The 18587-nt window shown below is 52.3% G+C and overlaps 1 protein-coding gene across 2 annotated transcripts in view; it reads right to left on the minus strand.

Annotated features, from left to right (window-relative positions):
• Window positions 1–14628: 14628 nt before the first annotated feature.
• Window positions 14629–18587, minus strand: part of EPHB2 (EPH receptor B2) — a 183609-nt gene continuing 179650 nt past the window's right edge. For both annotated transcript variants that reach the window (XM_025856573.2, XM_073903205.1), the window contains exons 15-16: window positions 16960–17115; window positions 14629–16449 (exon numbers count right to left, since the gene is read on the minus strand). In XM_025856573.2, the coding sequence (XP_025712358.2) occupies window positions 16341–16449; window positions 16960–17115 (265 nt within the window). In that variant the 3' untranslated portion in view covers window positions 14629–16340. The remainder of the gene's footprint in view (window positions 16450–16959; window positions 17116–18587) is intronic.

An 18587-nucleotide genomic window follows, 5' to 3' on the forward strand; every position in this document is an offset into this window, starting at 1 on the left:
CTCCTTCCCTGCACCCAGCCCTAGGCAACCGCTGATCTATTTTTATCACAATGGATTCGTTTTGCCTGTACTAGAATTTCATATAAATGGAATCATACAGTGTAGTCCTTTGTGTTTGGCTTTCCCCCCCAGCATGATGTTTTTGAGGTTCACCCATGTCTTTGTGTGTATCAATAGTTGTTCCTTTTTATTGCGAAGTAGCATTCCATTGTATGGGTGCATCACGTTTGCTTATCCATTTACCTGTTGATGGACATTTGGGTTCTTTCCAGACTTGGGCTATTCGGGAAAACCATTCCTGTATAAGTCATTTTGTGAATACATGCTTTCATTTCTCTTGGTAAATATCTAGGTAAGCAGTTTTCCAAAGCATTTGTATATTTTGCATTTCCACCAGCAATATGTTGCTCCACATCTTTGTAAAAACTTAGCATTGTCAGTCTTTTCAACTTTAGGCATGCTAGTGGTTGTGAAGTCCTAACTCACATTTGAGAGCGAGCGAGCGAGAGCGAGCAGGGGGAGGGGCAGAAGGTAATTATAGATTCACATGTAGTTGAAGGAAATAACCAATGTACCTTTCACCCAGTTTCTTCCAATGGAAACATCTTGCAAAACTTTAGTACAATAGCATAAGCAGGTAATTAACATTGATAGAGTCAAGACCCAGAACATTTTCCTCAGGGCAAGAATCCCTCTTGTTGCCCTTTTCTGGCTGTGCCCATTTGCTTACCAACCCCACTCCCTCCTTAACTCCTAGCAACCACTAATCTGGTTTCCATTTCTGTAATTTTGTCATTTCAAGAATATTATATGTATGGAGTCATGCAGTATGTAATTTGGGGGGATTTTTTTTTTTCACTCAGCATATTTCTCTGGAGATTTGTTCAAGTTGTTGCAAGTATCAACACCTTTTTTCTTTTTGTTGTAGAGTAATGGTTGCATGGTATGGTTGGGCCACAGTGTATTTAACCATTCATTTGATGAAAGACATCTGGCTTGTTTCCAATTTTAAGCTCTTACGAATAAGGCTGCTTTGAACCTTTGTTTACAGGTAACTGTGTGAACATAAGTTTTATTTCTCTGGGATGAATGCCCAGGAGGACAACTAATGAGTTGAATGGGAGTTGTTTGCTTTTGTTTTGTTTTGCTTTTAAGAGACTTGTCAAACTGTTTTTCAGAGTGGCTGTACCGTTTTATAATCCAATCAGCAATTTAGGAGTGATCCAGTTTCCTGCATATTTTTTTTCGGTTTCCCCGCATTTGTGCCAGCATTTAGTATTGTCACTATCATTATTTTTGGAATTCTGATTTCTTAATAATGAATGAGGTGGAATTTCTTTTCATGTGCTTTTTTTGCCATCTGTATATCCTCTTCAGTAAAATGTCTCTTTATGTCTTTTGCCCATTTCCTGATTGGACTTTTTTTTTTTTTTTTTTAAGATTTTTGTTTATTTATTTGACAGAGAGAGACACAGTGAGAGAGGGAACACAAGCAGGGGGAGTGGGAGAGGGAGAAGCAGGCTTCCCGCGGAGCAGGGAGCCCGATGTGGGGCTCGATCCCAGGACCCTGGGATCATGACCTGAGCTGAAGGCGGACGCTTAACGACTGAGCCACCCAGGTGCCCCTCCTGATTAGACTTTTTAAGAAATTGTTGAGTTTTGAGAATTCCTTATACATTCTAGATACTAGTCCCTAGTTTGCAAATGTGTTCTAGTCTGCACCTTGTCTTTTCATCCTCTTAACAGGTGTGTGGTGGTATCTTATTATCTGCACAGCTTTGGCCCCTGGGTCATTGCCATTGTGTCTGGCCAAACGCTGGGCTCCTTGTATCTCTACTCCTGACTGCTCCCCTGATTCCAGACTCATGCGTCCAACTGTCTGCTTGATGTTTAGGAGGCACCTCTACCTCATCTCCAAAACGGAACTCTCAGTCTTACCCCAGACCAGCTCTTCCTGGAGTCTGCCCATCTCAGTTAGTGGCGGCTCTGTCTTTGTTGTGGCTCAGGCCAGACCCCTGGATCCCCACTTTCTCTCACATCCATTCCACCTGTAAGTCATGCTGGCTTACCTTCACACTCTGTCCAGAATCCAATTCCTTCTCACCACCTCTGCGCTTCCTGCCTTTCCCGAGCCATCGTCCTCTCCCTCCAGGGTTATTAGAACAATTCCCTGTCTCCCCACTTCCACCCCCGCCCCCCGTGATGGTTAGTTTCCTGTGTCAACATGACCCGGGTAGATACTCAGTTATTCAAACGCTCATCTAGGTGTTGCTGCGAAGGTATTTTGTAGATGCGGTGAACATCTACAATCAGTGGACTTTAAGTAAAGGAGATGACCGTCGATAATCTGGGTGGGCCTCATCCAGTCAGTGAAAGGCCTGAGGAGCAAAACTGCGGTTCTCAACAAAGAAGGCATCTGCCTCTGGATGTGGCATCGGCTCCTGCCCGAGAGTTTCCAGCCTGCCAGCCTCCCTACAGAGTTTGGGATTTGCCAGCCAAATCATGTAAGCCAATTCCTCGAAATAAATCTCCTAGTGGTTAATATATATATCCTAGTGGTTCTGTTTCTCTGGAGGAGCCCTGACGAATATACTCCCAGACATCGTTCTACAGAGCACTCAGACTGATCCTTTTAAAAGTCACATCACAGTATTTGTGTTCTCAAACACTCCCAGGGCTTTCCTCTCATTCAAAGAAAAGCCGAAGTCTTTATCATGGCCTGCAGAGGACCCCGGTTCTTCCCACTGTTGTTCTCTCCGCCTCAGCCTCCCTGGCCTCCTCGCTGCTCCTTGAACCCGCCAGGTGTCCATTGCCTTTACTTCCGGTGTCCCCTCTGCCTGCACAGTTCTTTCTCCAGTGAGCGACTCACTGCTGCCGTCCCGTCGATGTTTACTCGCCGGTCACCTTCTCAGTGAGGCCTTCCCTCACCACCCCGTTCTTGCAAATTGATGATTTTTTTTTTTTTTTTTTTTTTTTTTTTTTTTTTTTCTGCTTAACTGCCCCCTAGATCAAGGTGTGCAACGTTTCCAGCCCTTCCTGTAGTTCCCTGGTCTACTTCCTGGAAATAACCACTCGTGAACTCTACCACCATTGGTTGATTTGGCTGTTCTTGATCTTTTTTTAAAGATGAAATCTTAGATGGGGCACCTGGGTGGCTCAGTTGGTTAAGCGTCTGATTTCTGCTCAGGTCGTGACCTTGTGGTCCTGGGATCGGGTCTGAGTAGGGCTCCCTGCTCAGTGGGGAGGCTGCTTTTCCCTCTGCCTCTGTCCTTCCCCCTACTCCTGTGCTCTCTCCCTCTCTCAAATAAATAAAATTAGAAAAAAAAAAAGAAATCTTAGACTATGCACTTTTCTGTGCCCGCTCCTCTATTTTATTTATTTTATTTATTTATTTTTTTAGATTTTTTATTTATTTGACAGAGAGAGACACAGCGAGAGAGGGAACACAAGCAGGGGGAGTGGGAGACGGAGAAGCAGGCTTCCCGCTGAGCAGGGAGCCCGATGCGGGGCTCGATCCCAGGACCCTGGGACCAGGACCTGAGCTGAAGGCAGACGCTCAACAACTGAGCCACCCAGGCGCCCTGCCCGCTCCTCTATTTTAAAATTACAGCACAGCCCCCCTGCCCTGAGAACTCCCCAGACCCTTTGCCCACTAATTTTCCTCGTGGTTTCATCTCCACCAAACATATTTGCGTTCAGTTGTTTAAGCACCTGTTTGCCCCCACCAGAATAAGAACTCCACGTGGACAAGGCTTTTTGTCTGTTTTGTTCATCACTGTATTCCCAGTGCCTGGTGAACTGCCCACCACTTGTAGGCAGTCAATGCATATTTCTTCAGGAAATAATGAGTCTCCATTTTCTAGATGATGACGTTGAGGCTCAGAGAGCTGAAGCAACTTCCCCATGTCACACAGCATTGGTGGCAGAGACAGGATTTGAACTGTCCTCTGCCTGAACCCAAAGATTTTGCTCTTAAGCTGGCGGCGTTTGTCCCTCCATGAATGAGAATCTAAGCACTCATATTCATAGGTCTTTATGGAAGGAATGTGTATTGGGCACGGGGGTATGGATTCATTCAGAATATTTTCTGAGTGCCTACTCTGTGCCAGGCAGTGTACTAGCACCCAGGGACATAATAATTAGCATAGACACATCTGTATGTTTGTACCTGTATTTCTGTGTGCATATGTGTGTGTTTACTGTAGTGGATAAATACATGCGTGTTTGTGTCTGGAGTGCTTGTCCATACGTGTATTTGCAGGTGTGTGTCTTCTGGTGTGTATGTGAGTATAACTCTGTGCCCAAGTGTGTAGGGAGATGAGACAGCACAGTTTCGGGACAGACCACCTGGGTTCTAATCCTGGCTCCTGTAAGCGGTGTAACTGTGGGCAATCTTCAAAATGCTGTACCTCAGTTTTCTTTTCTATCAAATGGGGATAATGCCCGTTGTCCACTTTCTGGCATGCCTTAGGGGATTGCTACTCAAGTTAGAGACAAGATTGGTGCCTGCCCCAGGACTGTTTGTCCCTGGTCTATGACAAGACAGGCACAGAAATTTCAGAAATATTTGTGGCATCGTGATATTGCCATAGCACCCCAGTGTGAGATCAGGGACTGGTCTCATGTTACAGGGTACAAACAAGTTTGGGTGTTGAGTTCGCAGTCAGACCATATACTGTTCCTCAAAAGACTGGAAATTAAAAACAAAACCAAACAAAACCCCTCAAAAACAAACCTAGTCTTTCACCACAGATAGTTTGAGAAGCAGGGGTTTAAAAGATTAAGCAGGACGATACATGTAGAGTACTCAGAACCACGCCTGGCACAGAGGAAGGATTCTGAGGGTTCCCTGTGGTCGTGCCGTGGGGGTGAGTGTTGTGTATATGTGACTTGATATGTACGGGGTGAGTCTGAATATGAGCCTGCAGCTATGGGTGTGTGTGTGTGTGTGTGTGTGTGTGTGTGTGTGCGCGCGTGCGCGCGCGCACGAATGTGTGGGTGTGTACCTGTTTGTAGCTGATGGCAAAAATGAGTGTGTATACAAAGATACAAATGTAGGGACCCGAAGGGGTATGTGCACCCCAATGTTTATAGCAGCAATGTCCACAATAGCCAAACTGTGGAAAGAGCCAAGATGTCCATCGACAGATGAATGGATAAAGAAGATGTGGTATATATACACAATGGAATATTATGCAGCCATCAAAAGGAATGAGATCTTGCCATTTGCAACGACGTGGTTGGAACTGGAGGGTGTTATGCTGAGTGAAATAAGTCAATCAGAGAAAGACATGTATCATATGACCTCACTGATGTGAGGAAATCTTAATCTCAGGAAACAAACTTAGTGTTGCTGGAGTGGTTGGGGTGGGAGGGATGGGGTGGCTGGGTGATAGACATTGGGGAGAGTATGTGCTACGGTGAGCGCTGTGAATTGTGCAAGACTGTTGAATCACAGATCTGTACTTCTGAAACAAATAATGCAACATATTTTAAGAAAAGAAAAAGAAGAAGATAGCAGGAGAGGAAGAATGAAGGGGAGTAAGTCAGAGGGGGAGACGAACCATGAGAGACGATGGACTCTTAAAAACAAACTGAGGGTTCTAGAGGGGAGGGGGGTGGGGGGATGGGTTAGCCTGGTGATGGGTATTAAAGAGGGCACGTTCTGCATGGAGCACTGGGTGTTATGCACAAACAATGAATCATGGAACACTACATCAAAAACTAATGATGTATGGTGATTAACATAACAATAAAAATTATTAAAAAAATGAGTGTGTATAAACACATGGGTGCCTCTGGGTGAGAGGGGGGTCTTATGCATGTAGGTGAGTATGTAGGGGTGGGGTCTGGGGCAAGGGGATTGGGGCAGGCTCCAGCACATTTCTTGCTGCCTCAGGACCCTCCATCACTGGTGGGCAGGGAGGGGACCATGGCAGGAGCAGCCACAGAAATAGAGTCTCAAGCTTTACCGTTGTGCCATCCAGGGGGCAGCAGGGAGAAAGTGTCAGCAGTGGGCGGGGGCGTGTTACTGGCCCCTGGACTCCGCGTGCCGAGTCATCAGGGATTCTCAGGCAGGGCTGTTCCAAGCAGACACTTTAGTCTGATGGGTTTGGTGGGGATTGGGGGAGGAGGTGGGGGTGGGGGTGACTCTTGCTACAGTCCCACCTGGTGTGGGGGGAGGGGTTTCTGTGACTATGATGCTAAACCTAGTAAGAGTCTTGGGGGCGGGGAGCTCCTTCTCTGTTTCTCTTTTCTCCTTGGTGACATCTTTTGTCACAGGGATGTCTCTGTCTGTATGAAATGACTGAGACCGTGGATGCCCATTTAGAGTCAGGAGGGGCAAAGAGAGGTTGCAGCTACTCCCTGGGCGGGAAAGAAGAGGGTTGAGAGGAACAAGGGATTGGTGAGGGAGCTGGGGAGGGGGCAGGAGACCTGGGTCAGTGTCTCTGAGCTGGAGCAACCCCCCATGAGATTGTGCTGGATCTCGGAATGGGCAGGAGAGTCTAAGGGGGAACCTGGGGTGGACCAGGGACTGAGGCAGGTGAACTAGGAAGGGGATCTGGACTTCTCAGAGGAACTGGGCCAGGACAGACAGAAGCTGTCTCTGGCATTGGGTCGGAGGCCCCAGGCTGTGTAAGGCAGGCCTTAAGTTTGCATGCTGGGCTCTAACTGGGCTGTGTGCCCGCAGGTGCTGTGTGACCCAACTGGCCTCACTGGGGGTTCTCAGAATCTCCTTCACCCAGTACCCCTAAGCCCCTGATAGGAGCTGGCAACCCTGAGGTCTGTATGTACAAACTGGTATAAAGAATCATTTATTATTGTTTAATATGGTAGTCATGTTTATATTTGCATTACTTACATAGTAATTCACAAAATATATCTATCTTGACTTGACACCTTTGTATCTGCTGTTCCCTCTACATGGAATGCTTTATCCCTGGCTTCCAGGAGAACTCCTAGGCATGTTGTAATGACCTGAGTACCTACTGGTTTCCTCCATTGACTGGGGACGTCCATAAGTGAGGGCACGTGGGTAAATCTCTACAGCATTCCTGGCACCAGCCTCATGTCTGGCACTCTGTGGGTGCCCAATTCATGTGCAGTGAGGTGGTACAAATGTCCTGAGAAGCTCTCCAGGGCAGGCTGCACATGTGGATCATTTCTGTGCCCCCGTTGCATCTAATACAGCACCTTTTGTGTACTTGGAATACCGTCAGTACTTTGTGAATGAATGAATAAGTGAGTATTGAATGAATGAATCAAAAGACAGCCTCCTAGATCCCATTCTCTCTGACTTGCTACCCCATCTTGTTCCCAGACTTCAGCCTCAGCCCTGCTCTACCTCTAACCCCCAGAGCATTACCCAAGCACTGGTTTGCTTCTCCAAGTCTCCCAGGGACACTGGTCCCATGAGATGCTCTCTCTAGAATGGGAAATGCTGCAAATGATAACACCTCCCCTTTTTTTAAGATTTATTTATTTGAGAGAGAGAGAGAGTGAGCGAGCAGGGGGAGGGGCAGAGGGAGAGAGAGAGAATCTAGCAGATTCTCCACTGAGCACAGAGCCTGACACAGGGCTTGATCTCATGACCCTGAGATCATAACCCGAGCCAAAACCAAGAGTCGGACGCTTAACTGACTGAGTCATGCAGGTGGCCTGATTACACCTTTTTGGACTTGCCCTTTTAGCATATTTAAGGCTCTGTAAAATCCTGAAGTAAAGAATCTGGTCAACTTGCCCAAGTCCAGATTTTGCCTAATGTATTTGACCATGAACTCTCTCTGAATCTGAATCCCCCCAGCCTTTTTCCTTTTTTTAGCTGAACTTCAAATAACATTTATTTGACAAATGTTTATGGAGAATCTACTATGGGTCAGGCTGTAGAGCGTATGTCCTGCAGAGCGTATGACAGACATGGATCTTGCTTTCTGCCCAGCAAGTTACTAAGAGCTGACATTTGTGAGTGTGAAGGACTTGAGATGCTCCATCTCATTTACTCCTCATCTACCCTCTAGGTGTTAGGTATTATTGCCCCATTTTACAGGCATGAAAATGAGGCTTAGAGCTGTTATACGACCTCTCCAAGGACACAGAGCTAACAGATGGCAGAGTTGTGATTCCAAGGCTAGGGTCCCAGACAGCAGAGCTCAAAATCCCAAACATGAGTGAGTGTTCTTAGTATTGCTCCAGTTCCACACCCAACTGCAGCCCAGGCCAAATCCCCGCCCCACCCCCAATCCTGGCCCTAGCTTTGGCTCCATTCTTAGCCCTGGAAAACTCCTAGTCATGCTTCAGGATCCTGCTGAGAACTTTTAGGAGCACCCATTTGTTCCCTCGGGAAACGCAGTGGAAAAAAAAACACCACAAACCATGAGTCCAGGCGATAATTTTTACAATTCACATTTATTTTGGAAAAAAAAAAAGTTCTGCTAAAAATACTCCTACAAAGGTGTTGGAGTAACAGGGTCAGGGTTGCTCATGGACACAGCTGGTGAGATTTCCTTGGTCACAGCAGTGGGGGCCTGGAAGAGCCAGATCTGACCCACAGCCCTCGGAACCCCAGCTGCATCACTTCCCAACGCCCCCCCCCCCCCAGCATTGTCAGGAAAACCCATGTTCACGACCAAAGGAAATAGGGTTCTGTAAACCCGGCCAGACCCCCTGGCCCCCCCGTTGGGAGCTCTGGCCTGCACGGCCCAGGCTTGAGTGGACACCTGGGCTGGGGAGGGGGGAGTCCAAGTGCTCACCTGCACTGCCCAAGGCTCCAGGTTCCAGGAGGTCAAAGTCAAAGAAAAGGTGCCCTGAACAGAGTGCCTCCTGGAGATCTGGGCTTTGATTGGCAAAGGGTCTGATGGGAAGTGGGGCTGAGTGGGGGCCCCTGGTAGCAGCAGAGTGCAGTGTTTATGAGCGCAGGTACTGGGGTCAGAGACCACTAGCTGACTGTGTGACCTGAGAAGGCCCCTGCGCCGGTCTCTGAGTCTCCTAGTCCGCGGTGTGAGAATTATAATTGTACTTGGCTCACAGAGCTGTGTGAGGGTTAAGCGAGCAATGTGTATAAAAAGTTAAGCGTATTTCCTGGCACATTGTTGGCACTCGAGACATAGCAGCTATGATTAGGATTTGGGGCTGGGCAGGATCCACCAGTAATTACTCTTCTCTAGAGACCAAAGAGGCTGGCTGTCAGGGAGTGTCCCGGCCAGGCTGACCCTGGGCCAGTCTCAGGGACTCAACTACGTGCCCTCCGCTCACCGGAGTCCCTGTCCACAGAAGGGAGCGTGGCCAGACTGACCACTAGTTCTGACCAATCCAGAGGCACCTCCCTGGCGTCCCAGATCCCATAGGCTGTGGCCTCATTGGAAAGGCTGAAGGGGTCCTTGGAATCGGGCAGGGGCTGTGTGGCCACGGACACTGCATCCCAAGGGTCCGTGGGAAGGCACCTGGCTCTGGGGTTCGTAGCAAGACCCTATGGTTGCCCAGTGTCAAGACTCTGGCTCTGAATGGGAAGGTGGGCTTGGGGTAGTTTCCTCAGCAAATCCCTTGCCCTGCACCTTCCACCCCAAATAAGTCCCTTCCCAAATGGAGCCACTGGGGCCCCCACTTGGCTTCTGAGCTGGACTGTCGTGCCCACCAGCTAGTAGGCACTGTGACCCACGTGCAGGCTTCGCTCGGCTGGAACACTGGCCCCGCTGGAAACCGGGAGGGCCAGGTGTGGGCATTTCTGCCACCTACCCGGGACAGAAATTCAGCATCACACCCAAAAGGAGCGGTCCTGGGCCCTTGCTAGCGTCCATACCTGACTCAAAGAATGGAACTTTGCTAGTATTTGATTTTAGCTGTTTTTCTCGCCGTCTTTCACTCTCTTTGTGCTCCATCAGCTCTAGGGCCCTCAGCTTTAGGGACCCGTGATGGGCCATGGGACTTGAAGTTTTAAGAACTGTCAGTCTAGAATCATATGGTGATGGAATCTGAAAAATGTGAAATCCTTCTGTTAGAATCTTACAATTATAGAGCTTGCAATCTTAAAATCTTGGGGTCTTTCCTCCGTGGAGTGTTAGACTGGATTCTTGCAGCCTCAGCTAGGCCCCCAGAGCGCGTGTCCTGGCTCTGACTTCCTCCCTTCCCTGTCCTCTTCCCCCAGCAGGGGCTGGGAGGCCCCGAGTAGGGGCAGGGTCCTTCGCTGGCTCCTCTCCCTCCTGGGAAAGCCATGTCTGGGTCTGGGCAGCAGAGCTTGGGGGGTGCGGCGTACAGGATGCGCCAGGCCCAGCTGGAAGACCCACCCTGACTTCGCCTGGCCCACCTGGCCAGGTATTGAGTGAACAGGCCTGGATTGTAGCCTTGGGAGCTGTGGGGTCTCCATAGGGTGACTCTGGGTGGGATGCTGGGCCCCTGTGAAGTATTCAGTTCCTCTTTCTTCTTACTGTATCGGCTTTCCCGAGGCAGCCTTCATGCTGTGAAGCTAAACTCAGAGAGACTCCGGGTCTGGCGGCGGGGGGGTGGGGGGGTGGGGGGGGGGGCGGTCTTTCTAATTTTCCTGAAAGCTTAGCTCAGTCTGAACACATTCCTGAGGGTCAGCCCAGCCCCCACTTCTTGGGTCCTAATCCATGTCTGAGTTCGGGCATCTTATCCGACGATGTCTTGCTTTTTGCTAATCCCTGTCTACGCCAGACCCTCCCTCCCAGCAGACATCAGGGCACAGGTTGTCATGGGAGAAGTGAAAGATTTCCGTGTCTGGAGGAATCTCCTGGAGGAGTCTGTTAAAAGTAGATGCCCCTGGGGCTGGCCTCGGGGATTCTGACTCAGGGAATCATGGTGCAACCCAGGAATCCGTAAGAGGAATGGCCCAGGAGACTCTAACACAGGTGGGCCATGGCAGACATGTTGAGAGATCCCATGAGGCAGGAAGGAAGGAACCCTAAAGGCAGATGGCTTGGTTGGAATGCTCTGGGAATCACCTCTGGGAATCTGTTTCCTCACTAGAGGAGAGGGGCTGATAACACTGGTTAGAGCCCCACATGTGGGGTCTGGCCTATAGACCAGCAATTAGTGCAATGTCTGTGGCATCAAGCTCCTGAGGCGAGCCTCCCACAGCAGCGTCCCTGAGCCTTCCTGTGTCACAGAGCAGAGGCCACGTCACTGTCTTTGGTTTCCCTGAAGGGGAAACTGGCCAGCTCCAAGGCCACTCTTCACACCAAGGGTTATGGCAGGAGCCATTTCATGGGAGGCTGGGTCAAGGCCAGCAAGTGGTCTAGGCATGCGTAGTGTGGCTCCCTAACCTCCCCTTGGGTTGCCTCAGCATGACACACTGTTGAAAACAGCAGGACCCCAGACAGACCTTTCTACCATGTCTGGGTAATCTCAGCAGGGCCAGGCCTCCCAGAGCAGAGATGGGCTTCCTGAGCAGTGTACATGCCACCCATCCAACCCCTAGGCCCTGCTCACCCCTGCACTCTGCTCTGTGCCCCCAGGGCTCCGTCATGATCACCGGCCCGCCTTCCCATGCCACCACCGCCATCCACACCCACTCAACTTGGGTCATGCCTGGCGGCTCTTAGCGAGGCCTGGCAGAAATGGGGTGAGCATCAATTGGACACAGCTGAATTAAGAATCAGCACAAGTCCAGCCCTGCTGCTGCAAGCAGCTGAAATGACTCTTTGGATTATCTGCCTCAGTGAGTGAGGGTGGAAAGTGAAGCGGCAGGGCTTGGGTTCTCCTGGAGTAAATGAGGGCTTTTCCAGGGGGCTCTTCCTCCAGGAAGAGAGGGGGAGATGTGAGGCATCCTGCCCCCATCTGATGGCTGAACTGACTGTTCCTTCTAGGACCCACTGCTCCTTCTGCCGCTGCTCTTCTGCTCAAGAACTGGCTGTAGCTAGCCTGGGCATCACATTCAAGCTACCTTACCCTCCTCTTAAATCAACCCCCACTCCCCACCGCTCCTTTGGCTCATCCACACATGTCTCCTCATGGTTGGACCATTCTGGCCTCCGTATCTTTGGTTACATTGTACCTCCCACCTGGAATGACCACTCTCTGTTTCGGTCATTTTCAAGACGGCCTCCTCCATGAAGCCCTCCCTGACGACCCCAGCCCATTTGAGCTCTCTCTTCGTTTACCAGCCAGCATCAGACACTGCGTGCCTTATGTCATCTAATCGAGTGTGGTGGAGTGGGCATTGGGAACAGATGAACACAGCCCTGCTCTGCCCCTTCCTGGCTGTGCAATCCTGAGCAAGCTACTTCCCCTCTCTGAGCCTCAGTTTCCCCCCCTACCCATGGGAGGAAATAGTCCCTCCTCACAGGGCCGGTGATGTACAAAGTGTTTTGCATGCCTGGTGCACCCAGTCCAATTTTCTCATTTCACAAATGGGAGATGGGGGCTCAGTGAGGGCAAATGACTTACCCAGATCCACGTCTCAAGTTAGCGACAGGAGCTAGACTGCCACTCTGGGGTCAGGAGGCATCTTCCCTAGCATCATGGGGCATCCTGTCCTTTGAGTGCATTTACATTATTCTCTCTGGCAAGAATCTTCCAGCCTTTAGTACCGTCTCGGAACCACAGGAACCCGGGAGAGAGCCGGGAGAGCCTGAGGGCCTAGCACTGGGGCGGGGTGGGGGTGTGTGTGTGGCCTGGGCCCTGGGTCCTTTCTGGGCTTTAGCCAGGCAGGGAAGGGCTGCTGGGCAAGCACAGGAGCTGCCAGTCTTCTGGGATGAGCCCCTGATCAGAGAGGGTACAAGGCTAGTGACCGCACACAATGGGGTGGCAGAGAGCTCCCTGAGAGGTGGCAGCATGGGGACCAACCAGAAATGACGGGGAAAGTCCAGCCGATGCCATCTGAGCAGGAGGCACCGCTGATTAATAAACAGCACTGACCCAGTCCCTTAAGCGTCTCCAACTGCCCTTGCCACCCAGCCCCTACTCCGAGGCTTCTTGGTCTATAGCACTAAGACCATCCTCTATTCTGATAGATCTGCCCACATCTTACCAGGTGATAAGAGATTTTGAACATGATTCCCCAGGAAGAGCCCTGCTGATTAACAATAACCCCATCTGGGGGGCTTCGTGGGCAGTAGGAATACCAGCCTGGCCCTCCACAAATCTGCTTGTCACACCCCCTGAGAGCAGCTGGTCCCTATTTCCATGGTGCCCTGGCCCCTGTTTACAAGGCAGCTTTCTTTCCCCCAGTACCAACTGTGTGCAGAGCAGCCGGAAACTCCTCTGACACTGCTGGGCAGGTGGGGGCTGGCACTTGGGGAGGTTGAGCCAGGAAAGGATTAGTAACCAGGCAGCGGGAGGCTCAGAGTTGTGTGCCCAGGCGAGTGGGCTGCGTCAGTGGAAGGCGCTTGGCAGCATGGCCTGCCCCTCCCCGCCGAGCAGTGAGCAAGAGGTGGTGGTGGGGGCTGCCCCGGCAGCAGGGAGAGGTGGGCATCCGCCCGCACCCGAGATAGTCACAGTGATATCTGTTAACCCTGAAGTGGGGACACAGAGGGTCTGGGTAGCACCCTCACTCCGAGAAGCAGGCACATGGGGGCCCAGGTCCACTGAGGACTCGGCCCTCAAGGGTGGTTGGGCAAACGAGCTGGCTAGCAGACACCAGCCTAGCAGCTTAGGACAGGAAGCCATCTGACAGCAAGCACCGAGTGCCAGCCCCCCCTGTGGGGCCCCAGAGTAGTGGGGGGTGGGCTGGGGAGATGGAGTTAATCTGAGGAGCATCAGGGCAGCTCCCTCCAGAAGGTGACCTTGTGTGCTGGGACAGCTGCCACCCGTGCTGGGCAGCTTTGGGGCACAAAGGGCGGCTGGCTGGGCCAAGGCTGGCCAGTTTGTGGGCAGCCAGCCAATGCCTTCCCTGTGGCTCACTCTGCTGTTCCCCCCAGGGGCCCCTGCTCCCCTCTTAATCCCTTCCTTCCCTTTCCATCTTGGGTTCTGGAGAACAGGTGAGTGACAGACGACAGGCTGGTTCAGGCTGCCCCACGGGCCACCTGCGGCCAGGATCCTTCCCATGGGTCAGTTTCCATGGACAAAGGGGGAAGGTCCCGAGATGTGGAGTCTCTGCCTCTCCCTCCCCAGCTAGACTTGATATCCACAGCACATCCCCGCCCCCCCTCCCCTCCTCCTCCTTCCACACAAAGATTTCTGATTACATGTGAGTAGGAGCCCATTTGCAGAGATTAGCGTTGACCAGGATGAGGTGATCTTACCTGTGGCTTGGACTCGGGGGGTGGGGGGTGGGGTCCACGGGTGCTCCAGGACCCTCACACTGCTACTATCACAGCTTAATAACACCCCGACCCCCCTTCCTCTGGCCCGGGAGAGCAGAGTGCACCCCGTCAACTCCCTGCTCCCGATGGCTCCCGTAGAGGATCCCCCTCCTTTGCAGGGCATCGGACGCTGAATTCTGAGCCACTTTCAACTTGCTGCTTTTGTTGCCTGTGCTCTTGACAAGCCAGAGCCAGAAAGGCCACGTGGACCTTTGGTGTCCTCCATGTTTTCTCAGCCCCGGGCCTTCTAGAACCCCAAGGAAGGAAGGGTCCCTTAGAAGAGCTCCATGGGTCACTGGACATGTCCCAGGGTGCCGGGGTCTCTCTTGGAACTTACAGAGAACAGGGGTCATTTTATAACTAAAGTGTTTATTTCCATTCAGTTCACTAACCGATTGTTCTGCTCACATGCCTGCTTGTTTGCTCATAGGAGGGAGTGTGTGGCCAGACCCCATGGCTGATGGATTCCTGCCCAACCCCCCCCCCCGCCCCAGGGCTAAGACCTTGAGACTTGGGCAAAGTTGTGGGGGCTGGGGGGGAAGGGGGTCGGAGAGAAACCATACACTTTCCCTGGTAGAGGAAAGGAGCGTCTGCACATGTCTCTGAGGGTGACACTCTGCAGGGCTGGGGCTATCACAGTGAATGATCCAGAGCCCGGTTTAGGCTCCCAGAGGCGAAACTGGGTTCTGGCCATCTGAGGGCACTCGGGAAACTCCAAGGGGGCCTATTTGCCTGGGAAGCACTGGGCAAGGAGGGTGGAGAAGGGACAAGGTGTGTGGTTCTGCAGCCCTAGGGCCTGCTTCCTTCTCAGTCTGGTGCTTTCAAAAGCAGTCCTGGGTTGGGGGCTCCTCCACCCTGGCTCCTCATCCTCCCAAACCTCACTCAGTCTCTGAATGGCCCAGATGGGCCCTGTGGCAGTTGGATTTGGTGAGGCCTGGCAGTCGGGGGGGGGGGGGGGGGAATCTCTCTGCAGGGGGAGGAGGGAAGAGTGTCAATGAAAACCATATAAAAAATCCAGAAATGTGCATATAAAATCTCGCCCTTGGTGTATTGCCTAAGTCAGTAAGCAGAAAGCACCTTCTTCTGGGAGAAGGATCAAGTCCTCAAAAGGTAGGAAATGTCAAAGTGTCACTTCATTGTCATAAAAAAAACCCCAACAAACAAACCCCCCAAACCAAATCCACCCCTGACCAAAATACCCCCGAGTCCACGAATTGCTGTAAACAAACCCAAATGCAGGAGCAATCCTTCTCAGTGGCAGTCATAGCTGATGGCAGTCCCCCTGCGACAGGCCTCCAGGCGGGGGCTGCCGGGCACCGCGCGTGTGCGACAGGGACGTGGCGCTGCAGTCTTGGGGGGCTGGTCATCCTCAGGAAGGCTGACCTTTCCGGTGTCCCCACGGTCTCCCTGACTGAGGAGGACAAAAGCCCCCTTTCAGCCCCATGAGCCGACAGGAGAAACGAGTCTTTTTCATCGGAGTTTCTGAAATAGTCTCCAAAGACAGAAATTCTCCGGTTTGCCCAGCGGCCGCGGGAATGGCTCCCGTGGTGGCTGCCCGTCCGCCCGCCTGCCCCGTCTGCCTGGCATGTGGCTGCTGGGTGAGGCCTGGAAGAGCAGCCCAGGGACGGGGGAGAAGGGTGGCCCCTGTCTCCCCCTTCACATTGGTTTTCCTGAAATTGTTTCTTGGCTCTGGCCAGGACGCCTTCCCAGAGGGAGTTGGAGAGAAACTGCTTTTGGTCTCCGATTGGGACAAATCGCGTGGATCTCCCAAGCCCTTTTTTCCCCCCCTAAGAACAATGATCGCTTTCCTTATGAGAATCCTCTTTAAAAAATATTCCTTGTATTTCCCGCCCCCTCCCAGGATGTGTTTGCTTTTGTCCCCGTTCCCTTTTTTCCATCATCTGAGTTGCACATATTCCTGGTGACATCTCATGGCTGGAGCGCTGCTCGGTTCTTCCTGCTGCCCGTGGCCTCCTGGCAGGTGGCTGAGCCTGCGGTGGACGTGGACGGAGAACCAGGGGGCCGGCGTGTGGGGCGGAGGGGGCGGGGGGCCTGGAGGAAGAGATGAGCCGAGGCAGGTGAACGTCAAACCTCCACAGACTGGATCTGGTTCATCTGTGCCCGCATCACCTGGATACTGTTCAGGATTTTTTTCTGGTGGCCGGCCAAGGTGACCCCAACCCGGAGAATGTCCCTTTGGGAGAGAAGCATGTGTGTTAGGGAAATGTGGGGGTGGTGGGGGACTTTGGGCCAGGTGGAGAGCTGCCTGGGCTTCTCCAGGGGTTTCCTGCTGAAGAGAGCAAAGGACGGGGTGAGTGGGTGGATTCCCAGTGTTGGAGTGACTAGTGGAGGCGGAAGGAACATGAGAATGGGAGTCAGGACACTCAGGGGCCCGGGGCCTCCTCTACTCCAGGGAAGGAGAAGGGAACTTGCATTTATGAAGTACCCACACACTTTATATCCCTTTGATCTTCCTAACAACCTCCGGTTTACAGAAGATAACTGGGAGGTTCTGATTTGCCCTTGGCCACAGGCAGACCTGGGTATCGATCTGAATGTGACTCTGAAGTTGGCCATCTTGCTCCTTGGTCCCACACATCCCTGCTGGGACACTACCTGTTCCTCACCCTCCAGAGCCCCCTGCTTGGTGGGATGGCTGGGGAGGAGTACTGGTAACGGTGGGTGGAGGCAGCTGGGCACTTACTCCATCATCATCTGTGACACAACGTCGAAGGAGGTGAAGCCGGCATTGGCGAAGCTCTCCTTGTACTGCCCCATCTTGATGGCCTCCAGCCACTCATCCACCGTGTTAAAGCTGGTGTAGTCGGGGATGGTGCGGTCCAGCAGTGGCAGGTTGATTCTGGAGGCAGGGGTGGGCAACAGAGATGGTTAGGGTAGGTGCTGGGAGAGGGGCGAGGGTAAGCATGGGTGCCACTGCAGCTTTGTACCTACACATGTGTATCCATCCGTGTGGACAAAGGTGAGTGTGTATGTATGTATTTCTGTGTGAGAGTGGGTGTGCGTTTGCACCTTTATCGGTGAGCACACGTATGTGCGTATGTGAGCGTGAGTGTGTGTGCAGGACTCAATGCTAAGGCCACCTGGAAAGCCCGGGGATGCCTCTGAAGGGGCTGCTGGGAGGCTGGACACAGTGGTGAGGAGCGAGATGCTTCTCTGAGCCTCTGATTGTCAGGAGGAGGTAGTTCAGCCGGACGAGGTGTGCTACAGTTCGCTGCTTCCTCCATGCTTCTCCACCCTGGGTGTGCTCTAGGAAGCTGTGGATTGCTCCTCCAAAGTCTACACAAGGCTGGCGGTGCTCACGGGAGCTGGCCAGGAGTGAAATGACCCTCACAGGGCTAAAAGCTCAGAGTGATTTTATCCGGAGAGTCAGGAGTGGCTGATGCAGGGCCATGGTGGGGAGTGACAGGTAGAGGCAAACGCAAACTGTGGGCCACAAAAACTTGGCAGGTGAAGGACTTGGGCCCAACGAGTCTCTGGACCAAGCCAACACTGGACCCCGAGGACCTCTGGCTGGACACCCCTCAGAAACTCTGATAGGGTCCCAAAGAGAAAGAGTGTGCAGGGCCAGGAGGGACAGGGGTCGGGGACAGCCACCCAAGCGCAAGGCAGTGGTGGCTCCAGGTCTGAAGGAGCATGCCCGGGGACCACTGGGAGGGGGCAGGCCTCAGCATCGCTGGAGCCAACACTGGTCCAGCTGGGCCAGTCTCTTTGAGTTGGGGATGGAGACTGAGCGTAGGTCTGTGTGCGTGTTTATGTGTGGTATGTACTTCTGAACACGTGTGGGCTTGGGTGCCTAGGGAGTGTAGGCGTGAGGGCCTGAGAAGGGGTGCGTATCCATGTGTGTGCGATTGTGTGTATGGGAGCATAAGCATGAGCTTTTGTGCCTAATGATGTGCAGGACTGTATTTGTGTAAGCATGCCTATGTGTGTGCGTGCGCACGCACGTGCATGGCTGTGTTGAGGAAGAGGCAAATGTAAGTTAGAGGGTCCAGGTTTGAGTGTGACGGCAGCCAGGCAGGAAACCAGGTGACCAGTCAATCTGTTTACCAACCAAGATTCTGGTAATTTTTCTTTAAATGCTGTCCTCTCTGACCATGCTTTAAAAAGTGCTTCCTTTACCATCTCTACCACTTCCTTCTCCTCTTCTGTGTCCTGGACTCCTCTGCACCCCAAGGCAGGTCTTCCCTGACCCCAAGCTGTAGTGCAGAGCCTTGCCTCAAGCAGGGGGAGCCTGGGCAGGGGGCAGGGGTGTGGGGGGGATTTGGAGAGAGGAAGGGCCGGCTGGGGATGGGGCGGAGATGTACTGGTAGG

The sequence above is a fragment of the Callorhinus ursinus genome, unplaced genomic scaffold (assembly GCF_003265705.2).
Source record: "Callorhinus ursinus isolate GAN/ISIS: 27379988/994484 unplaced genomic scaffold, GSC_fseal_2.0 scaffold18, whole genome shotgun sequence".
Lineage (NCBI taxonomy): Eukaryota > Metazoa > Chordata > Mammalia > Carnivora > Otariidae > Callorhinus > Callorhinus ursinus.